Source organism: Nylanderia fulva, unplaced genomic scaffold (genome assembly GCF_048542155.1).
Source record: "Nylanderia fulva isolate GAGA-0341 unplaced genomic scaffold, ASM4854215v1 Scaffold10, whole genome shotgun sequence".
In the NCBI taxonomy this organism is placed as follows: domain Eukaryota; kingdom Metazoa; phylum Arthropoda; class Insecta; order Hymenoptera; family Formicidae; genus Nylanderia; species Nylanderia fulva.
The window spans coordinates 6,342,051-6,365,754 of record NW_028189193.1 but is presented as its reverse complement, the minus strand read 5'-3'; the positions used below and the strand labels follow the sequence as shown (position 1 = coordinate 6,365,754).

Here is a 23,704-nt window from a genome sequence, read left to right as displayed (position 1 = left end):
AAAATCTACACAATGTACGAGTATAAGAAAGAGAAAAAAAGAGCGAGAACTGTTGGTGTTTATTGAAAGAGTTTAATCGACAGTGGATTCACAGAAAATTTAATCGGATATATATTTACGTGCCTAAGTTTGTATCTGATCATCATTAATATTGTATATATCGCGCAATTTTCAATGAACATAAGATTATTATAATAGTTCGAATAATTTTCCTGGCACGATTGTTATTTCTTGAAATATATATTACAAATTTCTGAGAGGAGTGAGATACACATATTTTATAGTCTCTTGAACAAAGACGTTATGATAAAAAAAAGTGTTATCAATTATCATCCAGAAACCGGAAATATCGAATAAAATACGTTGGATTTTTAATGGTACTTGTTAGAAATTACTTTAGACTTTGAATGGAAAAAATTGTACATACACTAAAGATGACCACAAAAAATTGTCGAAACGTTCGAAAATTGAATAAAAAATTTGTTTTGCGCATTGATTTCCGTATATATAATATATAAATTTCAATCATGATTAACTGGCAATCTCTCTCCATTCTACAGAAACGTATTACATGCGAAGAGATATTGCGGAAATAATTTTTATAAAAACGCATAAATACTCCATAAATTTAAAGAACGGCACAGCTATTGTAGGAATTTGATAAAATTATTTTTCAGTTTAAAATTTTTCGTTAAATGTATTCGCGTACTTATGTGTATTTCGATCTGTTTGTCGAGCGTTTATTGTATTCTTTTATTTATATTTCTTATTTGTCTCGACTGTTAGCAAAGCCTTGTTATTGCGAGCAAAATTGAACGTTTAGGCTTATTATTTCGAGGCGACCTTCTAGAAAATTCTGCGTGCGCTAAACCAAAATATTCCGGCGCTTCAAAGGTAGAAGGAAAAGATCCGTGAGCGAGTTAAGACGTCTTTTTCCGCGTACGAGTAAGAGCTCGCCGAAAATACCGCGAGTCGCGAGAATTTACCTATTTTTTGTGTGTAAAATTGTTAACGAGAACTAATTAATTGAAAAAACGTTTACGGATTATTAAAAATAAATTAAAAGAATCATAATTTAAACCCGTGATTCTACACTATTTTGAATTTAATATACGATTCGATTCCTAATATCATATACATTCTTCCAAAATAATATACCTCTTAAGGTCACTGTTATTGCTTTGATACCAACACGGAGAATCAGTACATATTGAATTCTCGAACGGCACACATCGTCTTTCGACTCACCTCAGTGAAAACTTACTTTAAACGTGTCTGTACAATGAAGTAAATTTCTATGGTGTAATTAAGTTATATAATTTGCTCAAGGTAATGTAACAAATTTTTATCACTTCGCTTTTATAACTATTATAGTGCCTACTCTTTATTTATTATACGCGCACAATTATTTTCGCTCTCTTTTCGTTTCTTTTCGTTTTCAATGTTCTATACTTTATTATATTGTCACGGAAATTCATATTACTTCTATTTAGATTGATCGTAATGTTCATACCACACACCTCTAGGTTTAGTGTAATATCTTAGTCATGCATTAGTACTTTATTCTTCACTATCAATTTTTATTCCTGATTGTCATATTTTTAGTATTTAATTTAGATGTATTAATTACAGACACTTGACCGAAATTTTCGGTATCAACAATAAATACTTAAATTGTAGGCAGTTTGGTTGTTTACTTTCGCTGTCCTTGATAATATATAATAATAAAATATATACAGGGTGTCCGATAACTAACGGACCAACGATTACAAATGGATTCTTTGGTCAATTTGGGAACGATTTTTCCTGAGTGAAAATGTCGAAAAAGGTCATTATTTTTTACAACTTTCCAATATTTGTCATTGTATCTCTTTATAACTAAGCCGCAAATTAAAATTTTATTATAGTAAACTCTACCTGAAATTAACTGAAGAATGTAATTATGTTAGACTTTTAACTCCAAAACGTTTATTTTTCAAAAAACCCATTTTTTTCAATCACTTATAACTTGAAAAGTATTAACTTCTCAACATTTTTGCCAAGAAAAAATCGTCTCTAAATTAGCCAGAGAATCCGCCCTTAATCATTGGTCCGTTAGTTACCGGACACCCTGTATATGTAAAATATCAAATAATATATTATATTACAAATATATAAGTTAAAGCGTTATATAAAGAGATATTGTATGATACTAAAATACTATAAATGATAATGTGGCGGTGTAAAGAGGGAATCTTAAATGTTGCATCTACGCGAGCAATTAATTATCTGGTTGCGGCAAAGTATGGGCAAAATTTATAAGCGTAGGTTTCCGCTGATTTTGTTACAGACATGAGCATCTTTTCCTTCAACGGATTCCTCTTACTAGGCTTCGCCGTGGCCACGGTACCGAATGTTCTGATGCTGGGTTTACTAAAAACCACGAAAATTGTGGACCAAAATCCGTCCCCGACGATGTGCAACTACAGCAGAGCTAATTCAATACTAAAAGCTCAGTGCTCCAATCGAAAATTGCGGAAAATCTCTTTAGATTTGAAGGCGAATATACAGGTAAAAGAGTCATTTAAATATATCTTACTTAAAATTGCAATAAAATAATTGTCATGTATGTTTTTGCCATTATAACAGAATATTTTCTGCATATATCGCGAGGATCTTTTATTAATCTTATCTAATTCAATTCGCATAAAATAAAGAAATTCATAACGTGTTCTAAAAAACCGTGATATTCCGGGTTATTTTTTGACAATAATTAGGAAGTTAAGTTTTATGAAATTGATTAAATAAAATGTCTTAATTGATTTTGATGCGAGAAATCAATTCGCCAGTATAAAATAAACCAAAATTAAGTATGTAATTATTCAAAAAACGACCAATACTGGACAATAATTCTTTTATTTTAATAAAAAAATTATTGTCCAGTATTGGTCGTTTTTTGAATATTACATACTTAACTTTGGTTAAGTTTTATGAATTAAAAATAATATAATAAATTTTACTCAAATCTAAAATTGCACAAAATCCAGTTAGATTTGAAGGCGGATATAGAGGTGAGATTGTTGTTCAAAAATATATCTTATTTAAAATTGAAATAAAAAATAGTCATGTATTTTTTTCCATTATAAAAGAATATTTACTGCATATATACTAACAAATTTTTTATCTTATCTGCAATTCGCGCATAAATTAGAGGGATTCGTAACGAGTTCTAAAAATCCACGAAATTTTGTTTTACTTTTTTTTAAATATGACAAATTAAGATTTATAAATTAAAAACAGTATAATAAAACTTTAAATATTATTATTAAATAAAAGTTTCCATTAAAAATAATTTTCCATATAAGGTTTAATATCACATATTTGATCTTGGAAAGTCGTTTAAATATTATCTTCAATTTTATAAATAAAAATCCTTATTTTTTAATGAATATTTTTGTACTTAATCCTATTTAAAAAAATAAAAATAAGTTTCATGTGACATTCAAGCGACTATCCAATGTCAAACCAATGATGTCATCTTATATTCTTCTCGAAGTCAAAAAACTTTTGTCTGAAGCATTCTAAAATGCATTGTTTAAAAGATATTCGCGTGGATCAATTATAATTGCCCACCCTGTATACTATACGTTTCATCCCTGATGATAATTCTGTCGTTTCTCCACTGTTTGTTAGGTGCTGGATATTATCGGAAATCAAGTGATAGAACTAAAAAACGAAAATTTGCATTTTTACAAGAAGCTGGTCTTCATTTATCTTAATGAAAATTACATTCATAACATCAAAGAGATAGCCTTCGTCAATCAGCCTTACTTGGAGGTTCTGGATCTCACGGACAATCTTTGACGCACACTGCCCAAAAGTATCTTCCAATTGCCGTATCTTCACACGCTCTATCTCGGCGACAACGATCTCATCGATTCCGCGTTCAAGATGAAGGCCACTTTGCCCCTTAGACTGCTGCAACTGTTCAAGAACAAGCTAACTGCGATCCCAAACATAGACGTCCAGCCGACCCTCCTTCATTTATCTAGATGAAAATTACATTCATAACATTGAAAAGGTAGTCTTCGCCAAGCAGCCTACTTGGAGGTTCTGGATCTCACAAACAATCTTTGACGCACACTACCCGAAAGTATCTTTCAAATGCCGTATTTTTGCATGCTCTATCTCGGCGACAATTTGCTCACCGCTTTCGTGTTTAGGATGAAGACCACTTTGCCTCTTAGACTGCTGCAGTTGTTTAAGAACAACCTAACTGCGAATCCAAACTAGACGCGTTTAACCGACCCTTCTTAATTTCGACGTGTCTGAAAACTTCATTACATCGATCAGCACCGAGGATTCTGCTTGCTGAAGGAGCTCGATCTGACCAGAAATAGCATCAGATTCAACTGGGGCAGCTGCAATTGTCAGACGTTCAACGTCTGGGTTAAGATGCGGCGGATCAAGATGAAGCCCGACTATCTTTAAAACTACACCGATGCACCACCAGCTCTGAACAAGAACTGCCTCAACGTGAGTTTCAGCAATTAAGCGTACAAGCTGTTTAACGAGTGCTCAGCGTATCATACAGCAGGAGATGAAGACCGAGAAAGCTTGATCGGTTTGGATAAGCGTTGCCTTATGCGTCACAGTGCTCCTTTTCGTGGTCTTCATGGCGTTGTTTTGCACGCAAAATAACGCCACGCAGACCACAAAGAAAAACCTCGAAATAAAGTGGACGATGCTTATTTAGACCGATCAAGCCTTTTCGGTCTCCATCTTATACTGTATTATAGAACACTCGTTACAACGAGTCGAACAGTTCATACGTTCGATTGTTGAATTCCACATTGGTGCTCGTTCTTGTAAAGAGCTGTAGGTTAATCGGTGTAATTGTGGAGATTGTCCGACTTCATTTTGATTTGTCATAGCTTTACCTAGGCGTTGAACGTCTGACAATTGCAGCTAACCGCCTTAAAACTTATGTTATTCCCGGTCAGATCAAGCTCCTTTAGCAAACAGAAAAGCTCCAGATCGTCGGTGCTGATCGAAATGATGTTGTTAGACACGTTTAAATCAAGAAGGGTCGGCTGAACGCCTATGTTTGGAATCACGGTTAGCTCGTTCTCGGCCAGCTGCAGCAGTCTGAGAGGCGAAGTGACCTTCATCTTAAACGCGGAATTGATGAGGAGGTTATCGTCGAGATCGAACGTGCGCAGATATGGCATTTGAGGACGACTCTTGGGTAGTGTGCTTAAACGATTCTTGCGCTGTCTCCGGTTCCCTTTGTGCACGCAAAACAACGCTACGAACACCATGAAGAGGAACACCGAGATGCACGAGGCGACGTATATCCAGACCGATCGAGCCTTCTCGGTCTTCATCTTACACTGTATCATGGCCGAGCACTCGTTGAATAGCTCATACGTCCGATTGCTGAATTTCACATTGGTGCAGTCCTCGTGCAGAGTTGTAGATGAATCGGTGTAATTGTAAAGATTGTCGGACTTCATTTTGATTTTTCGTAGCTTCACCCAGACGTTGAACGTCTGACAATCGCAGCTGCCCACGTTGGATCTGATGCTATTCCTGGTTAGCTCGAACTTCTTTAGTGAACAGAACTGCGCCAAATGGAGAAGTTGATAGCGAACAAATACAACATCTAGCTGCATCAACAGCAACTTGACTGTAATTAGTGAACCAGCTCTTCGATTACACAAAAACATCGTTTATTTCTCGTAAATATATATTCGATTAAATGCTCTGTGAATCCTGAGTCAATTAAACTTTTTCAATACACACAAATACGACAGTTCTTGCTCTTCTTCTCTCGTTTTCTTACTTATAGCAAACATCGCGCAATGTTCAATAAGCGTAAAATTATTATAATAGCTTGAATGCTGCTTCTGGCGCGATTGCCATTTTTAGAAAACTGTATTACAAATTTTTGAAAAGTGTTCACTGAACATACATTAGTTATTCTTGTGCTATCTGGGTATAAATATATTAATCTCTGCAAAGCTGCTGCGCGCGATTTGAATAGTAAATAATAAATAATTGTATTAAAAAAATCCGCAATATTTTAACATACTTTTAACGCAACAATTTATGTGTACAGAACAAAAACATACAAATTCTAATTTTATTCTTAAAATTTATATATTTGAATATATATATATATATATATATATAAATTATAAATATCTTTTATACATTGTAGAACAATTGTGTAACAATAAATAATTTACATATATAAGGAAATTAAAAATGAGAAAATATGTTTCAAGTAAAAAAAAATAAAAGAAAATCATCAAGAAAGATTTCTTTGTATAAAACATTTCTTTTACGAGCATCATGTTGTAAAAAATAAAAATTATAAGCATTACAAACCATATTAAGTTTATTTAATACATTTTTTATATTTTTTATCGTTTCGATGGTATTAGCTCAAACATAAAAAACTGATTTTTTTTTAGAAAAGTAGTTCACCACCTAAATGTCGAAATACGCAACTACAAAAAGAAACGCAGATAAAAAATACGATTCCGTCTCTTCGAGAGTGCTCAAAACGCACATAATTGTAATTGCGTCAGAAGTTGAAGCTATTATGATTCCATAATAGCCTATCTATCTCGTTTTTTCTTCTTTCAAACAATACTTAATCAGACTACGAAAATATCGGAGTTGCGCGTATAAATGAACGTTACAAGCACGGGCAATTGGAAAAATTTCCCTAATTTAACTTTTTTTTAAATTTGCTTATTTAATAGTATATTAGCTAACAAGTGCGGAAGATCGTAAATCGGTCGAGAGTGCAGAAGTTTGGCGCACGAGGCGAAGCCGATATTTTGTGTAACCGGTGCGTGGAAGAGAGTCCTGCACACATGAAGATAACTCAAAATTAAATAAAGAGTTAATGTTTTGCGCAGTGATTTCCGTATGTATAATATATATAACTATCTATTATCATTTTAACTGGCAATTTCTTTCTATTTTATTAAAACGCATTACATGCGAAGAGATATTACGGAAATAATCTTTATAAAAATGCAAAAAGATAAATTTACAGAAAGATACAAACATTTCAAATTCAATATACGATTCGATTCTTAATATCATGTACACTTCGGCCAAACAGTATACCTCTCTAGGTCACTGTTATTGTTTTGATATTAACACGGAGAATTAGTATGTATTGAATTTTCGAAAGGCACACATCGTTTCTCGACTTACCTGTGACAATACACTGTGACAACTTATTTTATAGACGTACCTGTGTAATAAAGTAAATTTTTGTAGTGTGATTAAGTTATATAATTTACTGAAGGTAACGTAACACATTTTTCATCACTTCGCTTTTATAACTACTATAATGCCTAGCCTTTATTTATCATACGCGCACGATCATTTTTGCTCACTTTTCATATTTTTCGTTTATTTTGTATCTTGTATGGCGGTATACAATTTCAATGTTCTATACTTTATTATACTGTCACAGAAATTCATATTATTTTTATTTAGATTGATTGTAATGTTCATTCTACACACGCTTAGATTTATCGCGATATATGTGTAATACTACAGACGTGTATTAGTATTTTATTTTTTACTATCAAATTTTATCTCTAATTGTCATATTTTCATATTTAATTTAGATGTATAAATTACAGACAATTGACCGAAATTGTCGGTATCAGCAATAAACACTGAAATCGTAGCCAGATTTCTGATTGTTTATTTTCGCTGTCCTTGATAATATATAATATTAAATATATATAAAATATAAAATAATATATAATATATTATATTACAAATATATAAGTTGACACGTCATATAGAAAGATGGAGAGATATTGCGTGATACTAAAATACCATAAATAATAATGTGGCGGTGTAAAGAGGAAATCTTAAATATTGCACCTTTGCGAGCGATTAATTATCCGGTTGCTTCAAAGTTTGGACAAAGTTTATAAGCGTACGTTTCCGCTGATTCTGTTGCAGATATGAGCATCTTTATCTTTAACGACTGCCTCTTATTGTGCTTTGTCGTGGCCACGGTACTAGATGTTCTGGTGCTGGGTTTACCGGAAGCCGCGAAAATAATGTACTTGAAGCCGCCGCTGAAGATGTGCAACTACAGCAAAGTTGACTCGGTACTGGGAGCGCAATGTTCCAAACTGAAATTACACAAAATCCCGTTAAATTTGAACGTAGACATACAGGTGAGATAGTCGTTTAAATATATCTTACATAAAATTGCAATAAAAAATAGTTACGTATGTTTTTGCTATTATAAAAGAATATTTTCTGTATATATAATGACGATTTTTTTATCTTATCTGCAATTCGCATAAAATAGAGAAATTCGTAGTTAGTTTCAAAAATCCACAAAACTTTGTTTCACTTTTTTTAAATACGAGAAATTAAGATTTATAAATTAAAAACAATATATTAAAACTTTTAATATTAAAATTAAATATAAGTTTCTATTAAAAATTATTTTCCATATAAGATTTCATATCATTTATTTGACCTTCGATAGCCGTTTAAAGGTCATCTTCAATTACTTAAATAAAAATCCTATTTTTCAATGCATATTTTTGTAACTACTTCTATTTAAGATATTGAAGATGACCTTCATGTGATCTTCAAGCGACTATGCAAGGTCAAATCAATGACACCATTTTATACCCAACTTGAAGTCAAACAATTTCGTATAAAGCATTTTAAATTGCATTGTTCAAAGATATTCGCGTGGATCGATTAAAATCGCTCTGTATACGTTTCATTTCTGATAAAATTTTTCTTCTGTTTGCTAGATGCTCAATCTTATTGAGAATTATTTGAGAGAACTGACGAAGGACAGTCTGCATCCTTACAAAAAACTGGCTTACATCTATCTAGGTGACAATTCCATTACTGAAATTGACGAGGCAGCTTTCGCCAATCAGCCTTACCTGAAGCTGCTGGATCTCACGTTGAATGGTTGCAACACTCTGCCCAAAAGTCTTTTCCAATTGCCGTATCTTCACACGCTCTACCTCGGCTACAACAATCTTAACGATTCCGTGTTCAAGGTGAAGGTCACCTCGCCCCTCAAACTGTTGCAGCTGGCCGCCAACAAGCTAACCGTGATCCCGAAGATAGGCGTTCAGCCGACTCTTTTTGATCTGAACGTGTCCAACAACAAAATCACCTCGATCAGCACCGAGGATCTGGCGCCATTCTGCTCGCTGAAGGAACTTGATCTGACCGGGAATAGCATAAATTTTATAGCAAACAGCTGCGATTGTCAGAGATTCATCGCCTGGGTGAAGCTGCGGCAGATCAAGATAAAGCCTCACAATTTTTACAATTGCCCCGAAACACCGGCAACACTGAATGAGGACTGCGCCAACGTGAGATTCAGCAATAGGACGAATGAGCTGTTCGACGAGTGCTTGGCCATTATACAGCATGAGGTGGAGACAGAGAAAGCTCGACCATTCTGGATATACGTCGTTTCGTGTATCCCGGTGTTTCCCTTTGTGTTGTTTGTGGGGTTGTATTGCGTGCACAAGCAGAAGAAGCAGCTGACGGCGAATGACGACAACATCGAGATGCGTCAACAGGAACCTGCCAATAATTAACGAAATATTTGCCGATAGAACGTAGAATCTTGTAAGAAGAGCTGTTTCTGGCGATGACAATACGAGAATAGAATTTTACGCGAGAAGGGCGGGATGAAAGTGAAAAAGCTCAGTCAGAAATGATCGGTCAATTGGACGTCGATTTAACGTCCAACGTATTTTATTTAATATTTCCGGCTTCTGGATGATAATTAATAACGCTTTTGTTGATCATAACGTAATTGTTCAAGAGACTATATAATATATGTATCTCATTCTTTCTCAGAAATTTATAATATACTTTTCAAAAATAGCAATCGTGCCAGGAGTAGCATTCGAGCTGTAATAATAATCTTACGTTAAAAATATTAATTGAACATTGCGATATTTGTGTTAATAATGATCAAATACAAACTTAGTCACGTAAATATATATTATTTTAAATTCTCTGTAAATCCTTAGTCAATTAAACTCTTTCAATAAACACAAACAGTCCTCGCTCTCTCTTTCTGTTACTTATAGCAAAAATATTGTTTATTTTTTAAATAACTATGCTCATACACTTTCATCCCGCTCTTCTCGCCTAAAATTCTACCCTCGCATTGTCGACGTTAGAAACAGTTCTCCTATCTGAGAGAAAGAAAGAGTGAGAACTTGTTTATTAAAAGAATTTAATCGATTTGAGATTTACAAAGAATTTAATAGGATATATATTTACGTGCCTAAGTTTGTATCTGATTATTATTAATACACTTTGCGCAATGTTTAATATTATTAACGTAAGATTATAATTATAGCTCGAATGTTACTGCTGGCACGATTGCTATTTTTTGAAGAATATATTACAAATTTTTAAGAAAAAGTGATATACATATATTATATAGCCTCTTGAACAAAGACGTCATGATCAACAAAAGCGTTATTAATTATTATCCAGAAGCCGGAAATATTGAATAAAATACGTTGGACTTTTAATGGTACTTATTGTTGAAGATTACTTAATACTCTGAATGGAAAAAAATGAGAAAATAAGCTTTATTGTAATCAATGAAAAAAACTGTTTCGCAGATATTAATATAATACAAACGCGTTAACTCGTAGAAAATATATGTAAATTTTATTATAATGTCTACGTTTTTATTTATTATAATGTGCTTGATTGTATAATGGTTATGTCATTTTTATATAAGAATCTATGTGAATGTGGCGAAGTTTTCGAGAAACTCTCTGCGTGTTTGAACGAATATTATCTCACTATACTTTTGGCGACAATATATGTGTAGAAAGAAATGTCGGCGTTAATTTCTTCGATGCCGGTCAAATAAACTTCTCGAAAGCCGATTGCTCAATGTCGTCGCATGCTTTTTGTCGATGTAATAGCGATTCGTTTTGCGACAATTTTTTAAAATTATTGACTCCGTGTTTTACGATTGCTAGGGGTAATACTTAATTTTTACATACAACTGGCGTTTGCAATCATGAATTCATATCATATAGACAAAAATGTAACTCGTTTTTTATTGTTCGCTGAAGATGACCACAAAAATGTTCGAAACGTTAGAAAACTGAATAAAGAGTGAATTTGTTTTGCGCACTGATTTCCGTGTGTATAATATATAACTTTCCAATATGATTTTAACTGGCAATCTCTCTCCATTTTACAGAAACGCATTACATAAAAAGAGATATTGCGGAAATAATCTTTATAAAAATGCATAAAGACTCCACAAATTTACAGAAAGACACAGATAATTTAAATTCAATATACGATTCGATTCTTAATATCATATACACTTTGCTCGAACAGTATACCTCTCTAGGTCACTGTTATTGTTTTGATACTAACACGGAGAATTAGTATGTATTGAATTCTCGAACGGCACACATCGTCTCTTGACCCACCACACGACTTAATTTCAACGTACCTGTGTAATAAAGTAAAGTTTTGTGGTGTATTTAAGTTGACTAATTTTTTCTATAGGTAATGTGACACATTATTATCACTTCGCCATGAAAAAGGCAATTTCGCGGAGATTAATATATTTATACCCAGACAGCACAAAAATGTCTAATGTATGTCCGGAGAATATTTGTTCTTAGACATTGAGATATTCTTAATCAATCCAAAAATAAGGTCTATCGGACATTCGATGAACGTCCATTAGTTGGACATTTGTCACAATTTGGTACATTTACAGAATGTCCGAAATATAGCCAGCTTTGGAGCTTGCTCAATTATTGATTTTGGATCTATTATGGACTGATTTAGGATATCTTTTTTTAATTGTAAATTTTTATTAACAATAACAATTAAATAAATTTTGTTTAGCTTTTATTTTTATTTTATGAAAAATATAATTATATATATGTGTTAAGAAATATTTAAAACAAAATATTATATCGCTTTTATATTATTTTTGAACGATAAACTTTGGTACAGGAAGGACAGCCATTTAATAAAATATTATTAATTTGTTAATACTTAATATTATATATTAATAATTAAATAACTTTTCTTCAATATCAATAATATGTACATTTAACAGATATGTACAATAATAAATACATTTTTATATTAGATGAATATTATTGATATTGCTGATAGTGAACTCTCACAGCAGAAATTTGAAATTAATATATGATGACTTATCATGTTTAGACGCACAATACAAAAAATGTATGTGATATATTATATACCGATTTACGCGCAATTTAAATAATGAAAAATAGATAATTGTGTTAACAAAATCCGCAATATTTTAACATACTTTTAACGCAAACAATCTATGTGTACAGAACAAAAACATACAAATTCTGTGTAATAAATAAAAGAAATATACAATGTAAAAAGGGAAAAAATACATATATATAACGAGCAGCTCTATACTTTCCTATACATCTATATTTATTAGTGGCAACTATTAACTAGATTTTGTAAAGTGCATATGCACTTATTATCTATAGTAAACGTAACGTATTATAAATAAATGCGTGTATATGCACTCTACGGAATTCGGCCATTATATTTTTTCCACTAATATAAATGATAGGCAAAAAAATCTTAGGATCGAGTCCGAGAAAGACAGTGCCGGTTTGGGTGCTTGGCCGTTCCCGTGAAAACTCAAGTAAAATAATAATAGGTTTTTTGCTAACAAAAAATTAGTTCAAAGAAGACTAAAAAATGTTACTAATTATAATTATTTTTAATTCAAATTGTTCCATTAATATAAAATACGTAATCTATGTGAAAACGTTAACTATACTAATTTTTCAGGCAATATTTAATGCATCTGAAATGTTTTGGAAAAAAAGATCACTTAATTTAAAATATGCGATTGGAATGATAATTACACATAAGTATAAAATGCGTGATAATACATATATAAATCCTTCTGGTGTCATTATTGGGTGGCACAACAAAGGCCACATTCCATGCTCTCCATATAAGAGATTATATTGTACTCACAACGATATTAAACAAGAATGTATACAGAAATATAACATCGAAGATTGGGAATTGCAACCATACTACGTGTTGTTAAATGAATATAACCTGGTGTTTTATGTTCCACAATGTACGATTATTATTTTAAATGCTTTATTATACATTATATTTCTATATTCTGTAATATTTTTATTTATATTATTTATGTTACATCGTATAATAAATTTGATACTTAATTTTTTATCTTTACATTTTTATTTTAGGTGTTATAACATCGACATACAAAGAATGGATAAACCATATATTAAAAAGGGATAATCCAGATATTGGAAAATTTTTCTGTAAATTTAAAGGTACTCATTATGTGCCAAACAAAATGCTAGAAAAACATTATCTAGATTATGCTGCAGTCGTTCGCGAAATATTGAGTAATCGTAAATATTATAATATTTTGGATGGTACAAAAGTGTGTATGTGTGTGTTTTGTGTCTGCTACTTTTACGACGGTCTAGATTAAAATTCAGATAATATTCATATTTAAAATAAATGTGATTTAAAAAATTTTTTCATTAATTTATACCTAGTCTTTACGCATTTATAATATTTTTGCAGATATTGTGTCGTTTTAAAATATGACTTGATCAGACTTTCGGAATAAAATTCCAAGTTGTATTCCAACAACGCATTTATCAGAAATAAACTAGAAATGACAGTATCTGACAGACACTCGATAATCGTCTTTCCTTCGATATCTGCCAAGAAGAATGAATTATCGATAAAAAATTTATATATTACAATCTATTGTATGTATATTATATTTGATAATTTATAATTATATAAATAAATATATATGTATATATATATATATTTGATAATTAAATTTATAACAATTTATATATTTATAAATATAAAAATTTAAATATAAAAAGTAATTAAAATTTAGACATTAAAATCTTTATCTTTTATATATTTAAATATTGTAGAACAATTGTGTAACAATAAATAATTTACATTTATGTAAATTAAAAATAAGAAAATATGTTTCAAGTAAAAAAAGTAGAGCCAATCAAGGAAAATCAACAAGAAAAATCTCTTTGTATAAAACATTTCTTTCACAATCATCATGTTTGTAACGAATAAAAACCATAAGCATTTCAAACCATATAACTTTTATTTGAAACACTTTTTATATCTTTTACGGTTGGTATTAGCTTAGAAATAAAAAAAAACTGATTTTTTTAAGGAGGTGGTTTATCTTCTAAATGTCGAAATACGCAGCTAAAAAAATACAATTTCGTCTCTTAAAGCGCTCAAAACTCACATAAGTGTAATTGCGCCAGAAGTTGAAGCTATTATAATTTCATATCTCTCTCTTCCTCTTCTTGTTACAAATAATACTTAATTAGATTACGAAAATATCGGAGATGCGCAAAAAAAATTTTTTTTTTGTAAATTATCTCGCCGACTAATTATCTTCCTTCAACTTGTTTGTTTAAGCCCATTCTTAATTCGTCCCTTTGTCCTATCTTCTTATAAAAACGGATTTTTAAAATAGAAAAGTATAAATTGAAATTGAATGATTTGAGGTTCACAAAAAATATTCTCCATATATTTAGCAAGTAAAATAATATATAATACATATATTACATTATAAAATAATAAATAAAATATATAATATATAATCTTATATATATATATATACATACCTGTATATATATATATATATATATATATATATATATATACATATATATATATATATATATATAGTCACGGCGAATAAAAAGAATTTCCGGTGCACCACGTGTACGTTCCTGATAGCATGCAATTTATTATCGTCGGGGACTTTCAAGACGGAAAAAAGAAAAACAGATTTCACCGCGTTTTGTGATCGAAGGAAACAAAACTTTGCCGGGGACCTGCTATCGCTCTTTAATTTTATTTCCATCTGAAGCAACTTTAAATATTAAAAATGTACTGAATAAATAGTTAAAAAAATTCAAATAGTCAAAATTTAGATGCTCTTACATTACAATTAAAATTTAATTACCATTTAATTTTGACAGATGCATCTGTCAAAATTTTAGCTAGGTAATTCATATTTTTAATTATAATTTAATAGAAAATTTTCTATTAAAATTATGCCTTAAAAATTGTATAGTTATATAGCAAATATTATATAATTATCGTAAAATTCAGCTACGGTAATAATTTTTTTTTTGTGAGAATTCGCAGAAATGAGTTAACGCCTTGACATTGTAAACTAAATTTAATTACGAGGCGTTATATATATATATATATATATATATATATATATAGAACCGCATATGCCGAGTGCCGACCGACTATTTAATGTCGAGGATTTTATTTCGCATGTACATTCACGCCATTGCCGTGTCGTGCTATTCAAAAGCTAATCGAGAGAAATTAATTAATGTGTCGGACGGCATCCAAAGTAATGCGTGCTTTCAGGGCGTGTTTATTATTGGCGCGCCTTTAAGCAGCAATCAGTGGCTAATCTAATTTCCGTTCGATCAAAGGAAGATTAAGTGGCAAAAATCGGCAAGAGACAACATTAGTGCGCATTAATGAATAAAGAATTTCGAAATAATTGTAAATTAAGATATTTTAAAATTAATTTATACTTAGCTTTTCAAATTCGAAAATATTTCTAGATATATATTGTATCGTTTTAAATATGTCTAGATCAAAATTTCTGAATAAAATTGTGCAAATTTAAAAAAAAATATAGTTGAAATATATTATAAGGTAGGAAATTTGTTTATATTTAAAAGATCTATAAAAGCTTTTAAATTTTATAATAAACAATTTTTTAAGAACTAATTATTTGTTATATAAGAATCATTTTGATAATATGTTTTTGTTGAATAATTTTTTGTTACCTTATCAATAATTACTTAAAATAATATAAATTATGTATTTTATCGGGCTGTGTGTGTGTGTATGTGCGTGCGTGCGAGCGAGTGTGTGTGTGTGTGTGTGTGTGTGTGTGTGGAGTAATAATAAAATAAAATGCATATTTTCTTAATATACAAATAACCCTTTATTTCAACATTATCATCAAACATAAAATATCAGTTGGCCGTAATAAAAAATAATCTCTAAAAACTCACCTTTAAAAAAAGGTAAAAAAAGGCGACCAGTTAAGGGCACGCCATTAACAAAAATTATCCATTGCAAACCCATGTAGAATCCTATCCTATTGCAAACCCATGTAGAATCCTATGAAAAATTAATCATTGCAAACCCATGTAGAATCCTAGGCAAAATTAACAATTGCAAACCCATGTAGAATCGTACCCATTGCAAACCTATGTAGAATCCTATGAAAAATTAACCATTGCAAACTCATGTAGAATCCTATGAAAAATTAACCATTGCAAACCCATGTAGAATTGTATTAAAAATTATCCATTGCAAACTTATGTAGAATCCTACATTGCAAACCCATGTACAATAGAATTGTATGAAAAATTATCGATTATAAACCCATGTACAATCGTAACAAAAGTAATGAAATAAAAAAAAAATTGCGCCAAGTGAAAGTAGAAACTTGTACCAGTGGAAAATTAAAGTTGCAGACATATATAGAGTCGTATAATGAATCAGTAAAAAATTTAAATTTGCAAATGTAGAATCGTACCATAAAAAAACTTATCTTTTAAAAAAAAAGATAAACAAGATGCCAAGTCCATGCGCCATGTGAAAAAGAAATAAAAAAATTTTAGTTAAAAAAACTGGGCGCGCTGCTAAGTTTCAAAATTACAATGCACCTTAAAGTAACATTAATTAATTTAAACACAAAACATATTTTAACTGTAATGAGTTTAAAAGTAACAATTTAATTTTAATATTGTTAGAATATTATTTAGCAGCGCTCCCAGTTTTTTTAACTACAATTTTTTTATTTCTTTTTCACATGGCGCATGGACTTGGCATCTTGTTTATCTTTTTTTTTAAAAGATAAGTTTTTTTATGGTACGATTCTACATTTGCAAATTTAAATTTTTACTGATTCATTATACGACTCTATATATGTCTGCAACTTTAATTTTCCACTGGTACAAGTTTCTACTTTCACTTGGCGCAATTTTTTTTTTATTTCATTATTTTTGTTACGATTGTACATGGGTTTATAATCGATAATTTTTCATACAATTCTATTGTACATGGGTTTGCAATGTAGGATTCTACATAAGTTTGCAATGGATAATTTTTAATACAATTCTACATGGGTTTGCAATGGTTAATTTTTCATAGGATTCTACATGAGTTTGCAATGGTTAATTTTTCATAGGATTCTACATAGGTTTGCAATGGGTACGATTCTACATGGGTTTGCAATTGTTAATTTTGCCTAGGATTCTACATGGGTTTGCAATGATTAATTTTTCATAGGATTCTACATGGGTTTGCAATAGGATAGGATTCTACATGGGTTTGCAATGGATAATTTTTGTTAATGGCGTGCCCTTAACTGGTCGCCTTTTTTTACCTTTTTTTAAAGGTGAGTTTTTAGAGATTATATCATTCATTTTTGTATATTTTTATGACCGGAATAGAACAATTATTAAACATGTTTATCTAAACTTCTTTGCTTAAAATGATGTGTACAATCATATCCTAGAATCCTGATCATTCCTCCTAAAGCATCCTATTTATATAAATTTACCCATATGTGTGTGTGTGTGTGTGTGTGTGTGTGTGTACTAATGTCGAGCATTTTTTATACATTTTCTATTAAATTTAGATAAAAGTTGCAGGATTTCGAAAAAAAAAAAGTTGACATAGACTTTTTCCTAAACGGCGATTTTCAAGGTTATTTAAAGGTCACTTATATTTTCAAAATAGAATTACCTTAATTTTTCTCATATAAATCGATTCCTCGCAATATTTACTATAAAAAGTTGTAAAGGTATAATTTTTACATAATCTTACATAAACTTCGAAATATTACAAATATTTTATTTTATGAAATATTTCAGTTTATGTAAAATTATGTTAACTATCTTTTAAATTATTCACTTTTAGCCATCTTACCCTTACAACCTTTTATAGTGAATATTGCAACAAATTGGTTTATATATATAATATATATATAACATCAGTTATTATTAATTGATGTTTACATTTATTTTTAGACTTACTAGAGCTCAAATGCTCCACATTTTTTGCAAAAACTGTTTATTCTACAGATTTCAAATATGCTTTTAAATGATGATTGAATATTTCCTTTTTTTAATTATTTTTATTATTATTTTTCAATCTCAATCAACTTTTATAACTTTATGCCAGCACGATACAAATACATGTGTCTTTATTTTTTTTATTATTTTCATTATTATTTTTCAATCTCAATCAACTTCTATAACCTTATGCCAGCAGGATACAAATACATGTATGTCTTTATTATTGTATCAACTCTTGTCTTTTCCATGTAACCATGTCTTCATAGTTTGAATTATCCCTTCATCTTCTCAATCTTTCGCAGAGATTTAATTAATTAAATACACTTCACACGAAATAAAGTTTGCTGGAAGATATACAGCAAACGATAACTGTAAAAACATGATTACGTGGAAAGAACAAGAGTTGGTACAGTAAAGGCAAGTAAGTAAGTACATGTAATGTATCGTATTGGCATAACGCTATATCCGCGGAGCAGATAATGTGGCTGTAGAGGTAGTCTGCAGTGCAGCTAATGTGGACGTAGATGTTGATTGAGATAATTGTCTAATATAAAATAGAATTTAAAAATTTAGTTTAAAAAGCTGTTGCATATATAAATAAAGTTTATTTTTTCTAAATTTGGAATATGTTTAATTAATTAATTTTTTAAGTCTATGTTTAATAAATTTTTTAAGTCTGTATTCAATAATTTTATTCATTTGATAAATACATGTATGTCTTTATTTTGATATGTTTAATATAATTAGAAATTCATTATTAATTAGATATGTAAACTATAAATTCATATATAATATTTGAAAATATATGTGAATATTTAAATTTTTATCTTCTCCTTCCTCTCCTTCAATCTCTTTAATATCAATATGTGTATGTGTGTACACGCGCGCACATTTGTACGTATTTATTTAATTATTGGATAGTTGAGAGTACTTAATTGATAAAAAATTATGACAATAATAATCCTTGTTTTTTTTTCTTATTATTTACTCAGATTTTTTTGTTTATCTTATAAGATAAACACTTTAGAGATTGAATATTTCAAGTAAACTAATTGTAAGTAAATTTCACATTAATGCATATAGATGTTTAATCATGAATGTACTAAATAAGTACACAAGACGAACAGTGAGTGAGTGAGTGAGAATGAGAGAGTGTGTGTGTGTGTGCGTGTGTGTGTGAGAAAGAGAGAGAGAGAGAGAGAGAGAGAGAGAGAGAGAGAGAGAGAGAGAGAGAGAGAGAGAGAGAGAGAGAGAGAGAGAGAGAGAGAGAGAGAGAGAGAGAGAGAGAGAGAGTTAGCCAACATAACCCCGCACGCTGCCGATATGGCGGAGCGCCACTATCGCCATCTGTTGTAAAACGTGCGAGATGGACAAAATTACCACTACATGCATCTTGCATGTGTTGTGTACGTGTGATATATGTGTGCGCATGTGTTGTATACGTGTGAATACGTGTAGCACGATACTACTATGTATGCGTGGTCGATGATGATAATGATGATAATAATGATGATAATGATGATAATGATGACGGGGACGTTTCTTAATAGAAATTTTTCATATTTCGACTTTGCATTTATATATCTCTGCTTACAAATCACGTAGAGCAGAAATAAAGACACTTTTATTATATAATTCGAACTCAATTTATCGATTAAGTCTAGTATAAACTCGATTGCTTCAGCCATTATTGAGGATTCGAAATATTATAAAGACTCAAATGTCCGACTCGCGTTAAGATACACGGTGTCTCCGCTACGCCCTTAACTGGTCGCGAGACACTACCGTATCTCTTGATCAGGGCAAAATTACCTTAAATTTTGTTGATGGAACTATCATATTTTTTTATATACATATATCGATTCCTCTCATTTTTTTATGTATGAAAATATTATGGTAAGATCATCGAAAAATGAATATTTAATTAAATATTTCATAGGATTCATGTAAGCTTATGTCAAGTTAAAGTATGAAATATTTTATAAATTATTTATTTTTTTACCATCTTACTCTTATAATCTTTTATGCATAATATTTCGAGAAATCGATTTATATAAGAAAAATATGGTGGTTCCATATAAAAAATTCAAGATAATCCCTGACCTTAGCAACGCCATTCATGGTCAAACTCGTACTGCGCCGTTAATTTCATATATGTATATCTATTGAAACATTACAACTTTTGTCTGAAAGATTTTTTTCTAAAGTACATCGTTTATGAGACATTCGACTGTTTCCGAACTTTTGGCCCACTCTGTATAATCCTATACGTAATAGCTCTTTGTTGCGTGAGATACCATTAACTTGTGAGGGACAATCGTTATTAATTGCAACCGCGAAGAAATGCATTTATTGTCGAGAATGGCAGCTAATGGAGGCTGACGATATAAGACTCATTTATAATCCAATATATGAATAAGTAAAAGGCTGGAGGTAAATTTATGATGCGATTCCAGCTTAACCCCCTACGAGATTCTGTAAGTGTTAATAGTTCGTCATATGTTGAATATACGCACACTGAATACAAATTTATTGAATTTGAATAAGTATATTTATTTAAATATATTTATTTAAATACTGTCTCTATATAATAAGTGTCATTTATTTGAAACTATATAATAATATTGACTGAATGTGAAAAATTATCTGATTTCAAAAAATTCTTTTTAAAACAGTATAATATTTTTTTTTCAAATGTTTTTATTAAGCAATATTGAAATAAAATATTTATTAATTTAATTTTTTTTGGTGTGTTCAATGGATCGTGATTAAAAATGTTTGTTTCGGTAATGAACATTTCAAGTCTATACTCAACTAATCTTTGTGGCCTTTTTTTATCTCCAAAGCTTTACCATTTTTTATTTATTTCATTTTTGCAATACGGGTATTAAAAAATTCATACAATATTTTACCACTCTTATAGACGAATTTAGTGATCATTGTTGGTTTATTATAGTCCATAGAAAAATTTTCTTTTATACGAAATATATGTCATATTTTTCTATTCCGTGTAGTGTACTATAACGATATATTTAGGCATAATATCAGACTGTTTTTACTAATTAAATAATTTTTTCATTGCATAAATATGCGTCGTCTCTGTCTCGCATACATCGATAAAAGAATCGATCCATGCGTAATATTGCATCGCTTTTTTTCGTGCGATATTCGCTTCGAAATTTTATGAATCGTAAATTTCCATGATTGAACAGGAGATTTGAATTTCATGAATCCAAAACGAATTTTACCATTGTTAATATAATTACGTGTCACTGAGTAAGATCCTTGGAATACAATCGCGCGTGAATTAATCTTTTAATTCCTCTAATTCAAATCTTTTAACGTTAATTACGTTATAATATTGCTTCAGTTTTTAAGCTGGTACAAATTAATTTTTTTTGTAAATGATAACTATCACAAAAATTTAATTTATTTCACTCTTTTTTCTTTTTTTAAGAATATATATTTTTTGTTTTGCCAAAATTGATATTTGTAATAAGGATTAACGGGGTGTTTTTATCAATTATGAGACATTTCGTAAATAAAAAAGGATAGTCTTCCACAGAAAAAAAATATTTTTAGATATAAAATAAAAGAGTCAAATTTTTTGTCTGTATAAATTTTGCAAAAAATATCTATCTAATACATGAATATCAAGACTAGCGATATATTATTGCGAAAATCTTTTTACACCTGACTAATAATCATAACATGCAACTAATAAATATAAAATTTTCTATCAACAATTACAATTTTTCTTGTTTGATTTTTGGATATATAAAGGAGAAAAGAATATCTATTTTACTTTGCAATATTCAGCATAAAAAATCGAGAGACAAGTCTGTATAAATATTTGAAAAATATAATCAAGATGTGAGAGCGAAACATTTTCGTGTTCAGAACTCTACAATTTATTTTTAATTTCTCGGATAAGACATAAAAGTTTACACACATTCCACATTTCTTATCAAAAATATAGAGTTTTAGTAATTATGATAAAATAAATTTATTGATTGTTGTCATTAGTTTAATTATTCTTAAATTTATATTTAATTATTTTTTATAAATGTTATAAAATATTATATAATATTAAATGTATTATATACATACACATATGATAAATAATTGTTGAAATGAACAAATCGTATTATTGTATTAGTCCACGAAACATGTTATCATCATTTAGAAATATGTTCAGTTTTTCGATCTGCTCAATTTTTATCATATTCATTTCGCATTTAAATCTATAATTTATGTTTGTGTTATTTTGCGGCGAGATATAAGTTCAAAAGTACAAATCCGCACAATCCAAAATTAGGAAAAGAAAGTATGTGATTTATTGTCAATTGTTAATTGTCGTTTATTGGTGTATTATAATTTATCGAACATACTTCACTCTCGAGAAATAAGTCATGTTCGACTCCATTCGGTGTATGAAAATAAAAATAAGCAGTGAACAATTTAAAACACGAGTGTTGAATATATATACTTTATGCCTAAATATACTGTTAAAGTACACTACATGGAATCAAATATGACATATTTTTGTACATGAAAACATTTTACCGTAGACTAATAAACCAACGATAATCAATAAATTCGTCTAGGAGTAATAAATTGTGTAATGGATTTTTTTAATGCCCGTATCACAAAAATAAAACAAATAAAAAATTGCAAAGCTTTGGAAATAAACGAATGTAACAAGGATAAGTTAAGTAGACTTAAAATATTTATTATCGAAAGAAACCCTTTAATCACGATATTGGACACGTCGAAAAAAAATATTAAATTAATAAATATTTTATTTCAATACTGCCTTAGAAATTATTTACATGAAACAATAAGTATCAAATCATTATTATTAAAATCAAATAAATAATTTATAAGGCAGTATTGAAATATAGATATTTATTCAAATTCAATAAATTTTTTTAGAGTGCAGAACTTACGGAGTGATATTTTTTACTCACTAATTTACGCGCATATTGATCATATTTATTTACGAAGATGATTATTCTATTTACGAAATTTTGAAAAGTACAAAATATAAAAGGTTTAAAATATGGAAAAAGCAAAAACTAAAATAAAATTTCATTATTAAAATATAAACCCCCTAAAATTAAAATTTCATATAAAGCATTACAGTATTCTAATATTAAATAATTTATAATTGTAGATTAGTTTCAAAAAAATATACAATATCCCCTTTTTTGTTTATAGTAAAATTAGAAGGTATATTTTGTAAAACATTCTCTATAAGATTAGAACATCCAAAAATATTTTAGATAAATGTTTATGAAATTTTTTTCACAAGTGTTCCGAGATAAAAAAGTAAATAATTAATTTCGGTGAAGAGTTTCTGTTGCACAAGACTTTTGAGGATTGTCAAAAAATTATGTGTCTATTACATAGTTGCAGAGAAGCAGTCACACGAGCAAACTTGTGGAAACAAAAATATA

The 23,704-nt window shown here is 29.8% G+C and overlaps 2 protein-coding genes across 5 annotated transcripts in view; both read left to right on the top strand.

The window, feature by feature from the left end:
- Positions 1–881: 881 nt before the first annotated feature.
- The window catches only part of LOC114934706 (uncharacterized), a 48,525-nt gene continuing 25,702 nt past the window's right edge, over positions 882–23,704 (top strand). For 2 of the 4 annotated variants that reach the window (XR_014924849.1, XM_085483481.1), the window contains exon 1: positions 882–1,329. Coding sequence is in view for 2 of the 4 variants with exons in the window: in XM_029307420.2 (XP_029163253.2) it covers positions 2,332–2,550; positions 3,673–3,843 (390 nt within the window). In the remaining 2 variants the exon portion in view is untranslated. Of the gene's footprint in view, positions 1,330–1,739; positions 1,829–2,329; positions 2,551–3,672; positions 4,349–23,704 lie in introns of those variants that run through there. The other 2 variants (XM_029307420.2, XM_085483476.1) reach the window with 2 other exon arrangements.
- LOC114934699 (biglycan-like) lies at positions 7,163–11,188 on the top strand. Its single transcript, XM_029307409.2, has 3 exons — positions 7,163–7,309; positions 7,984–8,204; positions 8,802–11,188. The coding sequence occupies exons 2-3, from the start codon at positions 7,986–7,988 to the stop codon at positions 9,609–9,611; spliced, it is 1,029 nt and encodes a 342-aa protein (XP_029163242.1). The 5' UTR covers positions 7,163–7,309; positions 7,984–7,985; the 3' UTR covers positions 9,612–11,188.